We start from the raw sequence: 20,171 nt of genomic DNA on the forward strand, positions 1-20,171 counted from the left end.
CATCATCAGAGCTTCTGGGAGAAATGTCAACCTCAGAAGAGGGACCAGCTCACCTGGCCCTGAAATATCCTCCTTCTTCTCCAAGAGTGAGGGCTTAGCTCACATTAAGTCAAAATTGCATGCCAGTTGTGTAGAAATACTGTAGGCAATGGAACCTTCATGTCCGTATCACCATTGACTGCTGATTGACTCAGATTGACATGTAACTTAAAACTGAGAGAGGAAAAAAGGTTAGACCAAAGACTGGTGATGGTCAATATGGCAAATTAAACAGGAAACTGGGGACATGTTTGTATATAGAGCATGGATTCAAAATCAGACAGATAATGGAGTAAAAATCTGGGCTTTCCTACTTACTTGCTGTGAGGCACTGAATAAGTTACTTAACCTTTTTGAGTCTCAGTTTCCACATCTATAAATACTTATCTCATAGGTTGTTGTGAATTAAATGAAATAATATATGTTGATGATCAATGAATACAAAAGAAATGGTCTTCTCTAGATACTAGAGTTTTTCCTATTTTTCTTCTTAATAAAAAATATTCTGTGTCCAGTGGACATATTTTCTGTCTGTAAAAGTCAAAAAACTTTACTTGAGAGACTGGCCAATAAACCATTGGTTCAGAGCCAAAAAGCAGAAAATAATTCTCATCTTTATTTCAGAACAGGCCCATGATGTATATTGTATTTTATAGCACTAATTGAAAAAAATTTTTGCTGGCTCAATATCAAGACTATATTTGAGAGTTAGCAACAAAAAAAAAAAATCCTTGATAGACTTGGCTATTATAAAATTTCAGGAACAAATGAGTCTTTGTAAAATGATCTAAACAGAAATGTGATTAGTAATTCTTTGTTCTACTGATGTTACCAAATAAAACCGAGTCTACAAATATCGTCATTTTCGTGATGGACAAAGGTCACATGCTGTTCTTTCATAAGTTTGAGAAAAAAATCAGAAAGTGGAATGCTAAAAATGTATAGAAAATTATCCCGGATATAACATGGTGACACTTAAAAAGGGTTTGATTTGGGACATACTTCATTTCTGGATTGAAGTTTTCTGAGTAAGGCAAAGCATAATTTTTTGTTGTTCTTGAACATCAAAAAAAGTTGTCATTAGAAAATCAAGGCTGATGGAATAAAAAAAAGATAAAGTAAAAATGATGGCAGTATCTGTACCTCTAAGTAGGAAAATGTTACTACAGAGATCTTTGTGTAGATCTACATAATATAAAGATATATGTATCTTTTTTTTTGGCTGAGTTGGGTCTTTGTTGCTGCGCATGGGCTTTCTCTAGTTGCGGCGAGCGGGGGCTACTCTTCGTTGTGGTGGGCGGGTTTCTCATTGTGGTGGCTTCTCTTGTTGCAGAGCACGGGCTCTAGGTGTGCGGGCTTCAGTAGTTGCAGCATACGGACTCAGTAGTTGCAGCATGCAGGCCCTAGAGTGCATGGGCTTCAGTAGTTGTGGAGCATGGGCTCTAGAGCACAGGCTCAGTAGTTGTGGCGCACGGGCTTAGTTGCTCCGTGGCATGTGGGATCTTCCTGGACCAGGGATCAAACCAGTGTCCCCTGCATTGGCAGGTGGATTCTTAACCACTGTACCACCAAGGAAGTTCCTATATATGTATCTTTCGATCCATTGGTCTTACATTTTTGACTCTACTCTATAGAATCAAAAGTACCCATATGCAAAGTCACACATACAAAAATACTAATTTTCATCTTGTTAGTGGAAAATAAAGCTAAAAGCAACCTGATTATTCACCAATAGATTGGTTGAAAAATTGTAATATACCCATACTATAGAATATTTTGCTGGTATTAAAAATAATGAGCTAGATTTTATCTATTGACTTTGAGGGATGTCCATGATATGTTGTCAGGAGAATAAAGTTACAGACTTATGTATATTATGGCCTCAATTTAAAAAAAAACAGACTTGTCAAAGAACCACCCTTTGTATCAATTGAATACATTGTCTATTTACTAGTCAAGAAGAAGAAGGAGGGGGGAGAGGAGGAGGAGGAGAGGGAGGTGGGGAGGAAGGAGAAGAGAATGAGAAGAAGAAGAAGAAAAAAAAGGAGACGAGAAAGAAGAAGGAGGAGGAGGAGGAAGAGGGACAACCCTCTCACACTGAAAATCAATCAATCAATCAATCAATCAAGGCCTGAATGGTGGACTAAACTCTGTTTACACATGAAGTGAAAATTTCTTTTCTGGAACATCAGATCCATGAAACTCCTTTAGACTGCTCCGGGCTAGTTTGAACATTGTTCTTTTTATTAAAATTTGCACCTGGCCCCAAATAAATCAAATCTATAGAAATCACGGTGCAATAAACAGAGCTATAGAGGAAAATGTGAAAAAAATTTCTTGAAACGTAGCAAACATATTACACGTGTCCAAAGAATGTTTCTTTAGCTATTCTTTGGATAGGAAAAATGGAACTAGAGCTGCTGAGCTCAGCGGTCCAGGGACAGGCAACATTACGTCAACACTAAGAACTTGCCAGTTGGAGGAGCTTAATTTGTTGGAATCCTATAGGATAAAGAGGGTAAGCCAACGACACATTCCTTGTGAAGTCCAACAGATGTGTGCTGGTGGAATTTGGCCCTTTTCCCCTAGTATTTATTAATTTCATCTGCTATTCACTTACATTTCATTAAGATGAAAATTAGTATCACTGCTTTATTTTTTCTTGATTTTGTTTTCTATTGTCTGGGCAACAGCCCAAAGGATCTGTGAATTACCATTTAGGTACAGTCAAACAGAAGATAAGATTTCCAGTGGCTTTCTAGCTAATGCTGATAAAATATTCCTCAGGAGATAGAAAAACGATCAAGATTGTGACAAGTTTGAAGGCTGTTCACTTAAAAGCAGGTGGTATCTGAGAATAAGTAGAAATCTAAGTTGAAGTTATCGATAAAACTGTAGAATTGTAAGCACTGAGTTTTCTTCATCAAAATTTCAAGAATACAAGGTCAATATCATTGAGTTAATAAAACACCTCACTTATATGGTCACTTTTCTGCATTGTCTCTTTCCCTTTTCTTTTTTTTTTTTTTTAATAAATTTATTTATTTATTTTTGGCTGTGTTGGGTCTTCATTGCTGCACGCAGGCTTTCTCTAGTTGCGGCGAGCGGGGGGCTACTCTTCGTTGCGGTGCGCAGGCTTCTCATTGTGGTGGCTTCTCTTGTTGTGGAGCACGGGCTCTAGGCGCACGGGCTCAGTAGTTGTGGCTCCCGGGCTCTAGAGCGCAGGCTCAGTAGTTGTGGCACACGGGCTTAGTTGCTCCGCAGCATGTGGGATCTTCCCGGAACAGGGCTCGAACCCGTGTCCCCTGCATTGGCAGGCGGATTCTTAACCACTGCATCACCAGGGAAGTCCCCTCCCTTCTCTTTTATTAAGTTGAATCAGACAACTACTTGTTGACCTGCCTACTAAGTAAGCATGACACATGCTAGACACTGTGAAGAAACAGAAAACAGACACATTTGAGATTTTAAAATAAAACGTAGCATTTCAATGAAGTGTTCAAATGTGTGGGAATAAGAATAATTCTGAATATTTAGCATTTTGTGATGTTCGGGCTCTTTCAAGTGTTTTACAGAACTTCCCACTTGATCCTGACGGCAGCTGTAGTTATTTTCTGTTTCTGTTTTCTCCCATTTTTAGGTGAGGAAGCTGAGGCACAGAGCTGTTAAACCATTTTAAGATCATTGAGTTGGTGATTGGGAAAGCAGGGATGTTAAGACTCTAACAATTTAGAGGAGAAAAGGCTGTGAGGAGGAGTGATGGGGCAGGGTGGGGACGTGGGCAGGGGATGGTGAGTGGGGAGGGAGAGGGGGCTTTACAGCACTTGAGCTGGAGCAGGAAAAGCAGATATGAGAGAGAAGAGTGCCAAGGCTGGGTAAGTAAAGGACATCCTGAGGGAGGTGAGTGTGGGGCAACGATAACAGATTTCTCTGGAGGAAACACAGAGCCTTATCATTCTTCATTCAGCAGAAATACCTGGAACATCTCAAGTGTGTTAGATGTTTTTTTTTAGTGCCAAGAATACGGAGGTGAGTAAAGCAGGTAAAATCCTGCCCTGAAAGAACTCGTATCTTAGTCAAGGGACTCAGAAAATAAAGGAGTAAATAATAAACAAGTGTGCTGAGGGGCAACTGGATAAAGGCAGTCAAAAGGTACAAACTTCCAGTTATAAGATAAGTAAGTACGAGGGATGTAATGTACAACATGATTAATATGATTAACACTGCTGTATGTTATATATGAACATTACTGAGAGTAAATCCTAAGAATTCTCATCACAAGGAAAAAATATTTCTTCCTATTTCTTTTATTTTGTATCTGTATGAGATGGAGGTTCACTAAATTTACTGTGATAATCATTTCATGATGTATGTAAGTCAAATCATTAATGCTGTACACCTTAAACTCACACAGTGCTGTATGTCAATTGCACCTCAGTGAAACTGGAAGAAAAAAACCAGGTGTGCTGATGAGTAACAATAAGCAGGTAAACAAATGAGTGATCAGAACTATGAAGGCCTAAGTGGGATGGGTTATAGAGGGATGGAGGACCGGGGGAAGGTTCCACTGGGTGGAAAGAGAGATGTCTAGCTGGGGAGGCGACACGTGAGCTGAGTCTGGTAGAGAGAGAAGGAGCCAGGCAAGGGGAGAGCCAGGGAGACGATGAAAGAAGTGAGAGGAAGAAGAGCTATGCGTGCTTTGGGACACTTCTGACATCCTCCCAGAAGACAGAGAAATACTGACTTTCTCTTCTAGTCTTCATTGTCTCTTCTCCCCATGTTCCCTGCCTCCAAGTGAGAAATTCCTTCTAAATTTTATATTTTACCATATCTCATTTTAGAACATTGAAGTATAGTTGATTTATAATGTTTTAGGCGTACGGCAAAGTGATCCAGTTATACACACATACATACATACATACATACACATATATGTGTATATACATAGTCTTTTTCAGATTCTTTTCCATTATAGGTTATTACAAGATATTGAATAGAGTTCCCTGAACTATACAGTAGGTCCTTGTTGTTTATCTATTTTATACACAATAGTGTGTATCTGTTACCATATCTCATTTGAAACATCATGTGTTTGAAAATGTCTGGCTGGCCCCCAACTAAAAACAGGAAAGATAAATTAAGCATCAAAAGAGATTCCATCCTAAATTGATTGCAAATTCAAACCAATTGTGTAAAAAAACTCAGTGAAATCTGATTTGATTAATCAATTGTATTTAGACGGTTCAACAGCAGAAATGAAAAACCTAGACTTGACAGGTATCATATGAAGTCTGATCTTGAACAAGTTTTGAGCAGTGTAGAAGAGCTCTGTAGGATTATAATGCTGTAGTATTTGATAATATGTATCTTCCTCTACCAAAACTGCTTACAAAAACGCCACAGAGGACGTTGGGAAATAAAAGCACCCTTCTCCTGATCTTGTTGGGTATCAGACAGGATGAAATGAAGGCATTTAGAAGGAGACCCTATGATTTCCATATGGCCAGCGTGGGCACCGGAAATCCTCTCAGCAGATAAACTGTTTCTCTTCTTATTCACATTTGCTGTCCAGATTTCCTGATATCTCTCCTTAACTTTTTAGTTATTCCAATAACACTTTCCACTGTGCACTGGACTTATCAGCACTGCCTGCAGTGTACATCCAGAGCTTTATAATATTCATTACCTTCACATGTGTTTGTGTGTATGCGTTTTCTATCCTGAGCCTTGAGCTCAACGCAAAAGGGTGAATTAAATTTGCATCCTTTTTGTAGGCATACACTGAATGTTACCAGCAAATGACTTTGCTTTTAGTGATCCAAGCCATGGTTTAGGAGGAAGAGTCTTAACCTATCTTGAGTTAGTACTATGCTTCGCTCCCAAGAAGAAGTCATATTTTCTTCCTTTATTTCACAATGAACTTGGGATCAAATCAATAATTATGGCTGCATTTAGAATGGGACCCCCAGGAAATTGAACCATTGAATGATGCACATGTCTTTCTCCACCAGTATGTTCAAGTGAGACATTTAAAAGTGAAAATTAAGGCTATAATATTTTGTAACTTCGTGTACTTGACTGGGAGAAAAAACAAAGTACAAATTAGTGTGGGCAGCTCCTATGAGTCAGTGTATATGTGTATATCCCTACTTCTAAATTTCAAGCATTTCTCCTTCTCATAGCAGTGACATTATTATGCATACAGCATCAGGACGAATCTCAATAGCTTCACTTTTACAACAATGGAAAATTCACCTTTACATAGAGGTTTATTTTCCCCATGTGCATTTCCCTCCCTACTCCGGAAGTTCCTCTAAAGTACCAATATCAGGCGTGTTAGACCTGGAGTGTATAAATCATTTTGTTAAAGAAAACCCGTGGTTTTTAAAAAATAAAATAGTTTTTTTTAATATGCAGGTATGAAAAAATGAACTTTCTTTGAAAGTCACATTAATGATTGTTAACAGTCCACAATTTTAATATAAAATGCCAAGGTGGGCTTCCCTGGTGGCGCAGTGGTTAAGAATCCGCCTGCCAATGCAGGGGACACGGGTTCAAGCCCTGGTCCAGGAAGATCCCACATGCCGCGGAGCAACTAAGCCCGTGCGCCACAACTACTGAGCCTGCGCTCTAGAGCCCGCGAGCCACAACTGCTAAGCCCGCGTGCTACAACTGCTGAAGCCCACACTCCTACAGCCCATGCTCTGCAACAAGAGAAGCCACCGCAACGAGAAGCCTGTGCACCGCAACAAAGAGTAGCTCCCGCTCGCCGCAACTAGAGAAAGCCTGCACGCAGCAACAAAGACCCAATGCAGCCAAAAAATAAATAAATAATTAAATAATTAAAAAAAAAAGCCAAGGTGGGGCTGATTTCATTTATTTTTTCTGAATATAAACTTAACCACCCATAGTTGTTCAGGGAGAGGGGTTATATTTTATCTTTGGGTTGTCTGACCTCCAAGAGGTAGCTGGTGTATGACTGACTTAATGTTGTATGCTTATTAGAATAAAAATTAGTAATTCTTAGAAAGAAAAGAAGTCCTCTCTATGGTGGATGCCTCTGACAGCCTTGGTTGGGTCCTACAAGAGTCCTTTGCTATCTTATTTCCCTGATTGAGCCTCCTATTCCACACACCTATTTTATTATTAGGAATAATAGCCTCTTAATAAATTGGCTGTGCCATTTTCTGACAGTCTGCTAATAATGGGGATGAGGATGATGATGAAAGTGATGGTGATGGTGATAATGCAGGTGGTAACAGTTATTCATTATTGAGTACTGACGATGCTCCTAGCCTGCTTTACATCCGTTATCTCATGTAATCCTCACGATGACCCAATGAATCCGTTTTCATCTTTATTACTATTTTATGATGAGGACGCTGCTGCATAGCAAGGCTAGATCACTTACCTGAGGTCACGACTAGTCATAATAAATCACAAAAACAAGTCCTAGCATATGGTGAGCCCTCACTTTTATCGAGCCAGGCTTTTGAGCTGAATGGATTACCTCGTTCACTCCTCACAATAGCCCTTGTGCTACTATTCTAGCTCCTACTTGCAAAGGAGGAAGCCAAACTCAGAGGAGTATTCCCATGCTCGGATTCAACTCCATCAGCCTGTTTGCTGTGCTCTGCATTCAGTAACCAAAGTGGGTTTTGCCTGTGGACAGTACAACTACATACATTTTTGGGGTCAAGGATTCCCTACAGTAGAGAAAGGGTCAAAGTATTTACTCTGTTTCAAAACTGGGTAGGTAAATCTCAGGTGACTTGCTAATGAGTACTAGGATGGTTTTGCTTAGAATGCAGAAAATTTCAGACTGCACATGGCCATGACTCAGAGACACTTGCACAAGCAGACATCCCTGTAAAATCAAAGCAGATGCAAAAGAAAACGGAAGAGGGGAAAAATTCTAGAGTGTCTTCATTTTTGGTCCTGAAGTGAAGAACCAATCTCTTCCACAGAACAGAAATAAATGCCATTGTCTTTTATAGAGTGAAATAAATTAAAGTATTATACAAATAACATCCATAATGCATTTAATCCTCTGAGAGACCATTAAAATTCCTGTAGTCATTAGTGCTTAAGTTCGCTTGTTCATTAAACAATCATTTATTACAGTGGGTGCTATGATGGTGTTCTTGAAGGAATATAAAACATACGCAGTTATATGAGGACAAGACAAAACAATACTCTGAGAACCAAATAATTTTCCACAAATTAAGTCCAAGAGTGCAGAAAGGCTTCAGAATAAAGATACGGTCTGTATGGTAGACTTGTTGGACATGGAAAATTTCTCAGGTATGTGCTTTATGTCCTAGCCTTTAAAGTGGCTGGTGGTTTTACAAGAGTGGAGAGAAGAGAGAAAGGCTCTTCAGGTTGAGGGAATATCATGATGGTAATACACAGGGTTTCAGTTGGAACCAGTTCATTTATGAAGATGTCACGATTTTCTTTGCCTCAGAAATTCTATGAGAAAAACAGTAATGCAGATCCTAAAATCGATGCATATTTTGTCCCTATAGCTCGTTTAGTCATCCTGAAGCATTTTGCTGAGGTTTGAATGTGAGCAACTTCAATTTTAACAGAGTTTGTTCTTGCTTTAGATACCCTCTTGGAAATTCTTAAGTGAAGTGAAGTATGTAATACTAATTTTGCTAGTGGTTGATATTATAATTTGAGAATGTTACCTTATTGAAAAAACAATCAGCAACAATGAACAAAGAAAGTTATAATTAAGAGCCCTAGTATTCAGCTTCAGAAGTATTCTCCTTTTTACAAAACCCAGATGTGGGCATTCTTCAAGGGCTTTGGAAATCTAAAGACTGATTCCACTGTCATAGGTATTCCTAACCCATTTGAAGTTCCTCCCTGTCTCTTCTGTTCTCGTTATTAGTCTGCTCCTCCATAAGATCCTGGACAAAACAAACCCATCATCTGATCTTGGTACCTACTGAAACATACACACTCCATATTCAACTTTCCATTTGTGGGGAGTTCTCACCAGCTTACGGCCATTTGGTTGTGGCCTCCCCTCCACCTGCTCCTCCCTTATGGGCAGGCACCGGCAACGGGCTCTAGGAGGGAGGTGACAGATTAGTGATTTCCCAGGCGTTTGGGGGTCGTGTGTTCTAGAGGAGCGCTGGGTGCATTTTGAGGGGTGGCAGAGAGGTGGGTGCTATCTGGAGGCTGTCGTATTGGCCACCCTTCCCCCCTGTGCTAACAGAAAGCCCTCCTGAGCAGCCCAGATGGAAACCGTGGCTGTTAAGGCCCACTTCAAGAAACCAGTCTACAAGTAAGGAGGCCAGACAGTCCTTAAGTTGTTAGACACGGTTTAGGGGCTCATGACAGGATATCTTGACCAGTTTCTTGATTTCTATGAAAATAAGCCTATTAATATAAAGTGCTCCAGAAATTTTGAAGACCCTTGAGGCTGTTTAACATGAGATTTTGAAACTTGGGTCTAGTATATCCTGACAACTCCACGCTGCCTTTGTAGAGTAGGAAATACTGAGAAGTGAAATATAAGTAAAATTGCAGTTTGCATCAAAGTAATTTTGGAACATTATTTTTGCTCCATTTAAATATTATCTATCTTCAGATTTATGCGTATAATCATAAGATTAGAGTCCTCAGTGTTTGCAGAGAGAAAAGCTACACAGGGTAGTGGGTGATATTATGGTTAATTTTTCTTGTATTTGCCTACTTCTATTGTTGTATGTTTCTAAAGTGAATAAATGTTACTTTTTCAATAAGAAAACAATAATAAATATCATTTTGGGGAAGAGGAAAATGGAATCCTAATTCTAGACTAATGGTGAGGTGAAGTAAATATCCATTGCAGGGCTAAATTGCTAAATGTCATGACATAATCATTTTGTGAAAAACACTGTCATGTTGAAATGACAACTTTGTATGACAAATGATATTTTATATTTGGATGAACTGAACTGAAAATAAAGCAATGTGTATAGCTCTTTAAGAGCTCAGAGCAGTGTCTAGCATGTAGCAAGACCTACAAACATATTAGTGAACAAATAAGTAGGTAAACAAATAGAGAAAAACATCCTTTAAGATGGTGCTCCTGCTGTGTATTTAGAGAGAATTGGTGTGTTGGCTAAGGGCTGTGAAATAAAAAACAAACAAACAAATAAACAAAAATTTCTGTGGAGAAAAATTATCTTTAGGAAGGCTTGAATTTAGAAAAACTAGCTGAGCAAAGGGAAAGCAATTTGGCATTAAAGTATTAATGTTGGGCATCTTCTATACTGTGATAGGGTAGTGATAATTGGAACTGTAATAACTCTGAGTTTCCAAGGGCAGATAGCTCATCAGTAATCAGGTATTATCAATTTTGTAAAAATATCCCACCTGGACATGTCTTATTCATTTAATCATATATTTATCAGTTTTTGTCAGTCTATGAATAATGTAACATAATTTTATAAACAAGCAACCAGAAACCTGATTTATTTCTGAGATGGCTAGACCCCTCTCTGGTATTAGTGCTCGTGGTTGGCATCTACTTACTTTTGATACAATTAAGACATGAAAACTGGAGTAAAATGATTTGTAGCCCCTAAGAAAGGGCATGCAATTTGGTTAATTACCCAGAAAAAGGTGGGATCAGGCTTAGTTTTTAATTTTTAGAATTCACAGTCTCCTTGGTTCCAAAAATGAATTGCACTGACAATGAACTATCAAGAATATGACAAACCTTCAAAATAATAAGTAACAGCTAAATGTCATCTTGAAATATTAAAATACTTCACAGTGGCAAAAAATACCAAATTCATACAAGAACAGAATAATTAGTTTCCTTCAGAAAAACTTCCGATAAGAATCAATTTATGATGATATTTCAAAAAGAGATATCTAGTCAAACCAGCAACAGAGTGTCAAGAAAGTCGGAATTATAAATCAACTAGGACCTTATGAAATCACTAACTGTTTGGGGGAGTCCACCATGTGCCAAGCGCTGTGGAAGGAGCTGAGGGCATAATGTTGAGCAGACCAGACACAGTTCTGTGCTTGTGCTGGGTTGGCCAAAACGTTCGTTCATTTAGCAAATACGTTGTTCAACAAAGGTCTTCATGAAAATGAAAAATGTCCTTTATTTTTACTTAAAACCGAACGAACTTTTTGGCCAATCCAGTATTACTCAGAATTGCTGGGAGACAATTAGTGACCACAGACACACATGCATATATATACATATACATATATATATAGTTATAAAATTTGAAACTGTATGGGGTGAAAGTGAAGAGTGCTACATATAGGACAAGCGTAACAAGGAGATCTAATTTAGGCTGGAAGGACAAGGAAGGTTTTTCTGTGGAGTCCTATAGAGCTGACATGAATTTTGAGGAGATAATCAGGTGAAAACTGAGGGAAAGAGGTATTTCAAGGGGGAGAAATACACATGTGAAGCCCTGAGTTAGGAACTCACTTAGCTTTTTTCCAGAACTGAAAGAAAACACCATTATAGGAGCACAGTGAGGAAGAATGAGAGCAACAGAGACCAAGAGGCAGGCAGGGCCCTGATGGTACAGCATTTTATAAGTCACGATGAGCAAACAGCCCACGCCAACCATGACTGTGTGACAGTGACTGCCTTAACCTTGAACGTGAAGTTAGACATAATGATGTCCACAGCATTGCAAACAACTTCCCTTGATTCAAGGAGTCTTAAGTAGGTTTGGTTTTGAGAAGCATAGTTTAAAAATGGGATTGATGTTATTTGAAGAAACAATCTTCTAACCAGGTACCCCGTGGGTCAGCTTTAAGTGTAGGTGCTGAATATGTGGCCATGAGTGTATCTGCAGAGCTGAGCTGGGGTGAGGCAGCAACTCACATGTATTGAGCATGTACAGTATCAAGCTCATAACGCTGTCTTATTTAATCCTCACAACCACCCTATGAGGTGGATATTATTATACCCATTTCCATAGACAAGGACATTGAGTCTCAGGAAAGGTAGCGACTTTCCAAAGATGAATGAATGGAAGAGGCAAGATTCAAGTTTGGGTCTCTCAAGTTCATGAAAATTCTACCACAGTGTCACAGTTCCTCAAGGGACACAACAAGAGAAGCATACTTGTTACCAGACCCGCTGAGATGGGAATAAAATGTCCTTGTAGATGCCAGCAGCCTCCATTCACTTCATTTGCTCAATCCTCCCTTTATTTATAAATTCAGGCATTCAAGCATTTAAGTATTTGCTCAATAAACATTAATTAAAGACTTAAAAAGACACCTGAGACCACTGAGGAGGGGAAAAAATGAAGGAGAGGGAAGAGGGAAGGGACATAAAGATATATACGACTCAGGATCTGTCTTCAAGGAACTTATATTAGGAAAGCGAAGTCATATATACACATAACAAGAAAACAGTGGAGAATGTGTTGGGTCACAAGAGAAATACAAGTTAAGATTAATTGCTGCCATTAATTCCTATATTTCAAAATACAGGAAGGATGTTGATGGGTAGAGATGTAAGAGGAGGGCTTTCCAAAACAGGTCGTCATAATTTGAAGGGACGTTTGCTCCAAAAAACCATGTCAGAACCTCTCTTCTCAGACAGACCAAGCTGAAGGGGCAATAGAGCCCTTTGTTCTTAACAGGGACCCATGGTCCAATAAAACATATGCGACATACGGTTGAAATGTCTTCTTCATGTCCCAAATAAAACCTGTCATACATGTTTTAATACTTCTCTAGATGATAGAGAATTTTATTTTCTCCATAATTAAAAAAAAAAGAAATTTCAGTTGTACAACTACTACAGCCTGCTACTGGAGAGAGAGAGAGAGAGAGAGAGAGAGAGGGAGAGAGAGAGGAAGTAGGGAAGGAAGCTCCTGATTCTCATTTGCTATTGACCACTTTGCGGACTAGGCGTTTCGTTGGTAATTCTACCTGGAAGCCTTTGGAAATTCCAGCAAATCCTCTTCGGTGTAGGGTTAAGAGGGTGGGAAATAGGGGGAGACAGACTATGGACTCATATGCTCTTGAGCTGAATATGATTAATTCTCGGGCGTTCCATGTGATTCCCTCTTCCCACCCCCTTTTCACTTACATCAAATAGGTCTGATGAAGAGGGGCTGAAGTGAGGGAAACTATCCAAAACATTTTGTTTTGTTTCATTTTAAATACACAGCAGGTTGAAACTACTGAGTTGCTCAGCTTGATAGGATGTGGTAAAGGAAGAGGAAGGGGAAGGAGAGATAAGATTAGATAAGGGAGGCTTTGAATATCAGATAGGGAATTTAGATTTTCTGTAGTAAGCAGCACAGAAAATCCTGGATTTGGAAGTTTTTTGTTTTCTAATATAACTAGATTCCTAGTTAGAGGAAATATGTTGAAACAGGATAGTATTTTTTTCCAGTTATAGAAATAAATCTTATGCATAGAAGATGTTAAGGGTTACTGTTTTTTTTTATTCTTAACCTCTTTCAAGAGCTGTTATGTTCAGTCTATAGCTTCCCTAGATTATTATTGTAACAGTATTGTTAGGGGAGTTAGTCCCAAAATTAATTCCAAGAGAGTCAACAAAACTGCAGTCCAGCCAACGTCTGATGTATCCAAACAGACATTTACATATTCCGACTGTCCCTCCAACCAGAATTCATTTCCTTTCCCAATTTCACAAAGGAAATATTCTCTCCTGATGTTTCCCTTGATATGGAAGGTCAAAGCATTAAGTGTTCCTTTTCTTTTTGAAAGCATGTTCAACATGGGGGCTTTTGATATCTTGCTGCAGCCCAGCCATCGTCTAAATCAGATTTTAATAATATCATGACCCATACCCCTTTGTTTCAAAATTATTTTTTGCAGGAATTCAAAGGTAGGGTAGTGTCCAGTTAAATACTGATTTTTTTTAACATCTTTATTGGAGTATAATTGCTTTACAATGGTGTGTTAGTTTCTGCTTTATAACAAAAGTGAATCAGCTATACATACTAAGTACTGATTTTTTTAACAGACTCTCTTTCTTTTGCCCTTTCTCCCTTCTTCTCCTCAGAAGTTGAAAGGAGATATTAATGAAAGGGTTAACAGCCTTTAAAAAGTCCATTCTAAAAATTTTCCTGCATTTAGGTTTGTTCACTTTTTCACCCACTGGATTATAAGAGTATGAATTTCGTAGCATTTCATCTCAAACAAATCTATTTTTGAGCAATTAACATTTCTGTTTTTCAGGTCATTTTAAACCATCACATATGTGTACTAACAGTATTTTAATAAAATTATATTGACTTACAATTTTGACTTTAAGATGATTCATAAAGCAAGATTCCAATCTAAATTAAATGCAATCGGAAGAAATAAATTTGGAAAGTATGTAATTTTCATCTTCTTTCAAATTTTTAAGGACATGTTTTCATTGCACAATGTTCCATAATTATACTAGTAGTAGCTACTTGTTATTGAATGCCCAACTCTGCCAGGCGCTGCTTTATAGAAAGTACAGTTGACCCTTGAACAGTATGGGTTGGAACTGTGCAAGTCCACTTATATACATATTATTTTCAATAAATACATACTATAGTACTACATGTCCCATGTTGCTTGAATCTGCGGATGTGGAACTGTGGATACAGAGGACCAACTACAGAGTTATATGTGGATTTTCAACTGTGCAGAAAGTCAGTGATCCTAACCTCCATGTTGTTCAAGGGTCAACTGTGTAATAAAAATTCCTGTGAGATAAATGTGACAGCTGCGGACTGAACTGTGTTCCCCCCAGATTCATATGTTGAAGCCCTAACCCCCAATGTAACTGTATTTAGAGACAGAGCTTTTAGGAAGTCAGTAAGGTTAAATGAGGTTCATAAGGGTAGGGTCCTAAAATAATAAGATTAGTGGCCTCATAAGAAGAGAAGAGAGGGACTTCCCTGGTGGCGCAGTGATTAAGGATCTGCCTGCCAATGCAGGAGACACGGGTTCGAGCCCTGGTCCGGGAAGATTCCACATGCCACGGAGCAACTAAGCCGGTGCACCACAACTACTGAGCCTGCGCTCTAGAGCCCGCGAGCCACAACTACTGAGCCCGCATGCCACAACTACTGAAGCCCACACTCCTACAGCCCATGCTCTGCAACAAGAGAAGCCACTGCCATGAGAAGCCCGCACACCGCAAAGAAGAGTGGCCCCCGCTCATAGCAACTAGAGAAAGCCCGCGTGCAGCAACGAAGACCCAATGCAACCAAAAGATAAATTAAAAAAAAAAAAGAAAGAAGAGGAGAGAGAGAGAAATCTCTTTCTCTCCTTGTGCTGTGTATGCACTTAGAAAAGGACATGTGAGGATCTGGAACTTCTGACCTCCAGAACTGTGAGAAAATAAATTTCTGTTGTTGAAGGCATGCAGTCTGTGGTATTTTGTTATGGCAGCCTAAGCTAATGTATGACTGTTCCCATTTTGTGGATTAGGAAACAAACAGAAGTCAGTGGCAACACTAGCATTTGAACCTGATGTGTCTGACTACAAACAAAAGCACTCTCTTTGAATTGCCCTCTGAATTTTGAGTCTGAAAATAATTAATATAGATAGCTCTTTAAAAAAATACCAAACCCTTCATCTGTTGTTTGTTCGTCTGGGAATACCTTGGAGATACTGTAGGTTCAGTTCCAGACCACTGCAATAAAGCAAGTCACATGAATTTTTTGGTTTCCCGGTGCATTTAAAAGTTATGTTTACACTATACTGTAGTCTTTTAAGTGTGCATTGTTTTAAAAATCAATGCACATATCCTTAATTAAAAAATGCTTCATTGTTAAAAAATGCTAACTATCATCTGAGCCTTCAGTGAGTCTTGGAAGTAACATCAATGATCACTGATCACACATCACCATAACAAATATAATAATAATGAAAAAGTTTGAAAGACACAAAGTGAGCAAATACTGTTGGAGAAATTGCGCTGATAGACTTCCTTCACGCAGAGTAGCCACCAACCTTCACTTTGTAAAAACACAATATCTGTGAAGTGCAATAAAGCAAAGCGTAATAAAATGAGATGTGCCTGTATTTTCATTTGCACTAGGTTTAGCAGAAACACACAAAGCCAGTTGATTTCGTTCAGTCCATATCATCTGATTTTTGTCTTTTTGTACGTTATTATTTGAGCTCTCAGAATTTCAGGTTAATGTTGAAGAATGTAGCCAATCTTCCTGAAAGTACAATGTTCAAAAATCCAAGATTTACTATTGCTGTATTTGCTTTTTGTAAAATGTATTAAATACAAAATATCCAGTTTGGGGCCTGAAACTAATTGGCACTATCCCATTAAACTATATTAAAATTAACATCTATTAATTGGATTAGAAATTCAGTGAGAATGAGAGCTGCTACTGCCTTTTACAGTTACTTTGTTTCTCTATAATCCATATGGCAGGAATCACATAATGCTTTTTCCCCCTTAGAAATAGACACTTGAGATAAAATGATCTGACTCAGTGTGGTCAGGATATGTGCACTTGTTTTCTTTTTAAAAAATTTTGTAAAAGCTGAGCTATCTTTTTTTTCCTCTTTTACAGGTTTTCACCAGCCATATTTTTATATCTGATTAGCATTGTTCCATCATTATGGCTTCTTGAAATGCACCATGAGACCCAGGTATGTCCTTTTGGAAAGTAGGGAAGTGGAACGCTCAGCAATAAAGTACGTTCATATTATAATCCAATTTCTGTCAGAAATGCACTTTTCTAAGGAACTGGAGTTATCAAGATTTGAATAAGTAAGAGGCCTCAGCAAAAAGGAAGTGAATCCATGATCTGTAAAACCCCATGAAAATGTTGCATTCATTTAAGATTTAAGACTATATCATTCATTAACAATTTGGGTTAGAGATCTTGTTCTTAAGACTTCCCCTCCAATATGCTACAGTTCACATGGGGATATACAATTTCGGTTTTAACCCTTGCAGCTTCAACGAGTTATTGTGCTAAGAACGCGCAGGGCTCAGTCATCTAACATCCTATAAAATGACATTTTTAGGAACAACAAAAACAAAAAAGAAACCCCATCATCTGTACTCAGCTATACAAATACAATCAAACTTGGAGGGGCTATTTGAAATAGTCTGTCTTAAAATACAGGCTTTGCAGGTTACAGGAGATTCACTTTTGAGGGTCCTATGAACTGTCTTAGTAAAATAGGAATTTCACCCTAGGGACCCGAAATAAGGGTAAAGGAGAGGAGCCAGGGGACCCACCGTCAGGAAGGGTGGGCTCTCTGTATTAAGACCACACTGACCTAGAAAGCAAACAGTGGCTTCCAATAAGAGTCCCTAAGCTATATTAGGGAGATACAGAGGGAGGTACTGATTTTTAAGTGAGTTGCTTCTTGCCTGGGCAACCCGAGGTAGCAGGCTCTAGGCTGGATTCGGTCATTGATTGTTGTAAATGCTCTTGTACAACACTGGGAGGGCCAGTTGGCGAAGTCCATCGGACTGCAGCCTGGACTTCACATCTTCAGGGTGCAGGTTACAGGTTCATATGTTTTACAGTAGTTATAATATTATTTTAGGACGTTTACTGGTAAAATCTGTGAGACTGTTTCACAGATTTCTTTGCTACAGTTGGTCATTTTATAGCAAAGTTAAGCCTCTGATATATGTTTCAGATATTCAAACCTTATCTGGAAAATGCTCGCCCAAATTTTAGGCACACAGAGGGGAATTTAGTTCTGTAGACTATTTCTGAATTCCACAAGCATGTACCAATGATGTAGGCATGAAGAAAACATCTATCTGTCTGCCTAAATCTCCTGTTTAAAAAACACTGAAGTCAAAGACTCTCTCTATGTTTGTAGCAAAAGTATTTTTGTCACAGTAGATTGGCTGGTTCAAGTGATCATAGCTTTTAAAAACTGTACCATAAGGATTAGGGGACTGTTTCAATTTCCTTACTACTTACTGCTTTCAGAGGTATGAAAATAAGCTCTGGTGATTTGAATCATTTTTTTCCTTCACATCTATTTCTATGACGTGGCTATCATCCACGATAACAATTCATTTCCCCAAATGCTTTTATAATATAAATGCGTTGCACAGTTAACTGATATACAGGTCCAATCCTATTACAACAAATAGCATGCAACCAAAAGCTCTCTTTTTAAGAAAAAAAAGATTTTTGAGCCCTGGGCAGTACCTCTCTAATTTTCATACTACAAAAGAAATTGGACCTTTAGTAGTAATGGATTTGACTCATTTTGACACTGAGAATTAAAACAAATGCCCAGTAATTGAACTGGGCAGGGTGGGCAGAGACAGAAGTAGAAAAAAGTGAGAGGGAGACAAAAAAGTATTGGAATTGCGTTTAAAGAAATAAGAAATGGCAGAATAACGGGAGGTACAGAAAATCTTAGTCCATTCATGTAGGAAATTTTCGTTATGATAATAATCACTTTTTTCATATAGTCCCTTTATTTCGAAGTATTTTCGGATACATTTTCTCATTTATACACCCAGCAACTCTTTAAGTTAGACATGGTATATGGATTTCTATTTTATAGAAGAGGACCCTGAGACTAAGAAGGGTTAAGTAATTTTCCCAAGGCCACACAGCTAATCAACCACAGTTCTGGGGCTTAGAACCTGAGTCTTGACCCCTAGTGCATTAAACCACACTGCCTTTCTCAATTATGTGTTCTATGTTTTACAGGAATTTGTGTCAAAATCATCTGGATTTTTCATGATGGGAAAGGATAATTGAATTTCCTTTCACATTTTCCCTTTACTCTACACCCTAAATGCCCTATGACTTGGCATTAGAAAAACATCCTGACCTATTTCATGAAAACATTTCTCCTAGATGGTCAATTCTGTACCTTCATTTCTGAATCTGGCTGGGTCTACCTGAATGGAAACAAAATGCTTATGACAACAATTATGACCTTAACTCTTAGTCAAGTCTATTTATGAAGTGGCACAATTAAAGCAATGGAAATTTTCTGGTCTTGATGGTGTCACAGCCTGGTTGACCCAACGGAGGATTTTTGAAGCTATTAAAAGTTTTAAGACATACCCAATGAAAAAGTGACTTGTTGGTACCCAGATCATCCACATAACTCACTTATACAATGCTGAATGTAAACAATATTACCATAAAAACAATACAAGTCAGGTTAGGTCTTAGGAGTCAAACCCACTGTTCTTTGCAGTCCTAAGGCAGCTGCCACTTAAAGGAAAGTCGCATCAATTTATAATAAATAGAGTTCTAAGAATAAAGAGGGACTCAGGTCTTTATACCAACGTAACATGAACTACAAAACTATTTGCTATCAAGTTATCTTACGCTGCAGTATAGATGATGATTTTTTAAAAATAACAAGATGTCTATGGATTTTTAGTGATAAGAATGTAAAAAAACATATCAGGGTCACCATTTTTAATATACAATCTGCTTTCATGCCTGTAAAAGAAGTGGTCAAATTTGTTTCCTATTGCACATTAGGTTCTTAGATAGAGTCACAAAACTCCTCTGCAATGAGGATTTGTTGCTTGGTTCAAAGATTTAATTTGTTATCTTTATTATCTTTTCTCAGAGCCTTAGCTGTACAAAAAAAAAAGGGTACAAACAACTGCATTTTTGTTTTTAGAGTTATGGAACATGGCCATTTTTCTTAATTATTCTTGTCATTTCACCTGTAACACTAGTTGTTTTGATGGAAGGGAGGAAAAAAATAGCTTCTTGACAGACTTTCTTTTCTCCTTTTCCAAGTAGCTCATAGAATGATTGATGAAGTATCCAGAATAATTAAGAAAAATACACTTCTCACAGTGTTAGCATTTAAAAAGTAATAATTTCTCTCTAAATCCAAATGTGTGATCGTGTGTGTGTGTGTGTTTGCGTATGTGTTTCAAAAGTATGTTTGCTCTGCAGATGTTTTAAAAAAAATCAACTTTTTTTTTTTTTTTTTTTTACCCATTTGTGAAATAATCATTGGCTACAGTTACATTTTCAAGTGCCACCCCGTTCCTCTCTTACGTACTTTTTTCTTCCTTTCTGTACCTCAGATTCCCAGCATCTGGCTAGATAAAAATCACCTACAGTTCACTTGTAGAAATTTGCATGCAAAATGAAAGAACAAGAAGGGGAAAAAATGCCATTTATTTTAGGGCTATTGC

The 20,171-nt window shown here is 38.2% G+C and overlaps 1 protein-coding gene across 1 annotated transcript in view; it reads left to right on the top strand.

Moving 5' to 3' along the window:
- TMEM26 (transmembrane protein 26) overlaps positions 1–20,171 on the top strand; it is a 44,594-nt gene that overhangs the window by 1,744 nt on the left and 22,679 nt on the right. The window contains exon 2 of the mRNA XM_036828855.1: positions 16,579–16,657. Within this exon, the coding sequence (XP_036684750.1) occupies positions 16,579–16,657 (79 nt within the window). The remainder of the gene's footprint in view (positions 1–16,578; positions 16,658–20,171) is intronic.

This window comes from Balaenoptera musculus, chromosome 16 (assembly GCF_009873245.2).
Source record: "Balaenoptera musculus isolate JJ_BM4_2016_0621 chromosome 16, mBalMus1.pri.v3, whole genome shotgun sequence".
In the NCBI taxonomy this organism is placed as follows: Eukaryota; Metazoa; Chordata; class Mammalia; order Artiodactyla; family Balaenopteridae; genus Balaenoptera; species Balaenoptera musculus.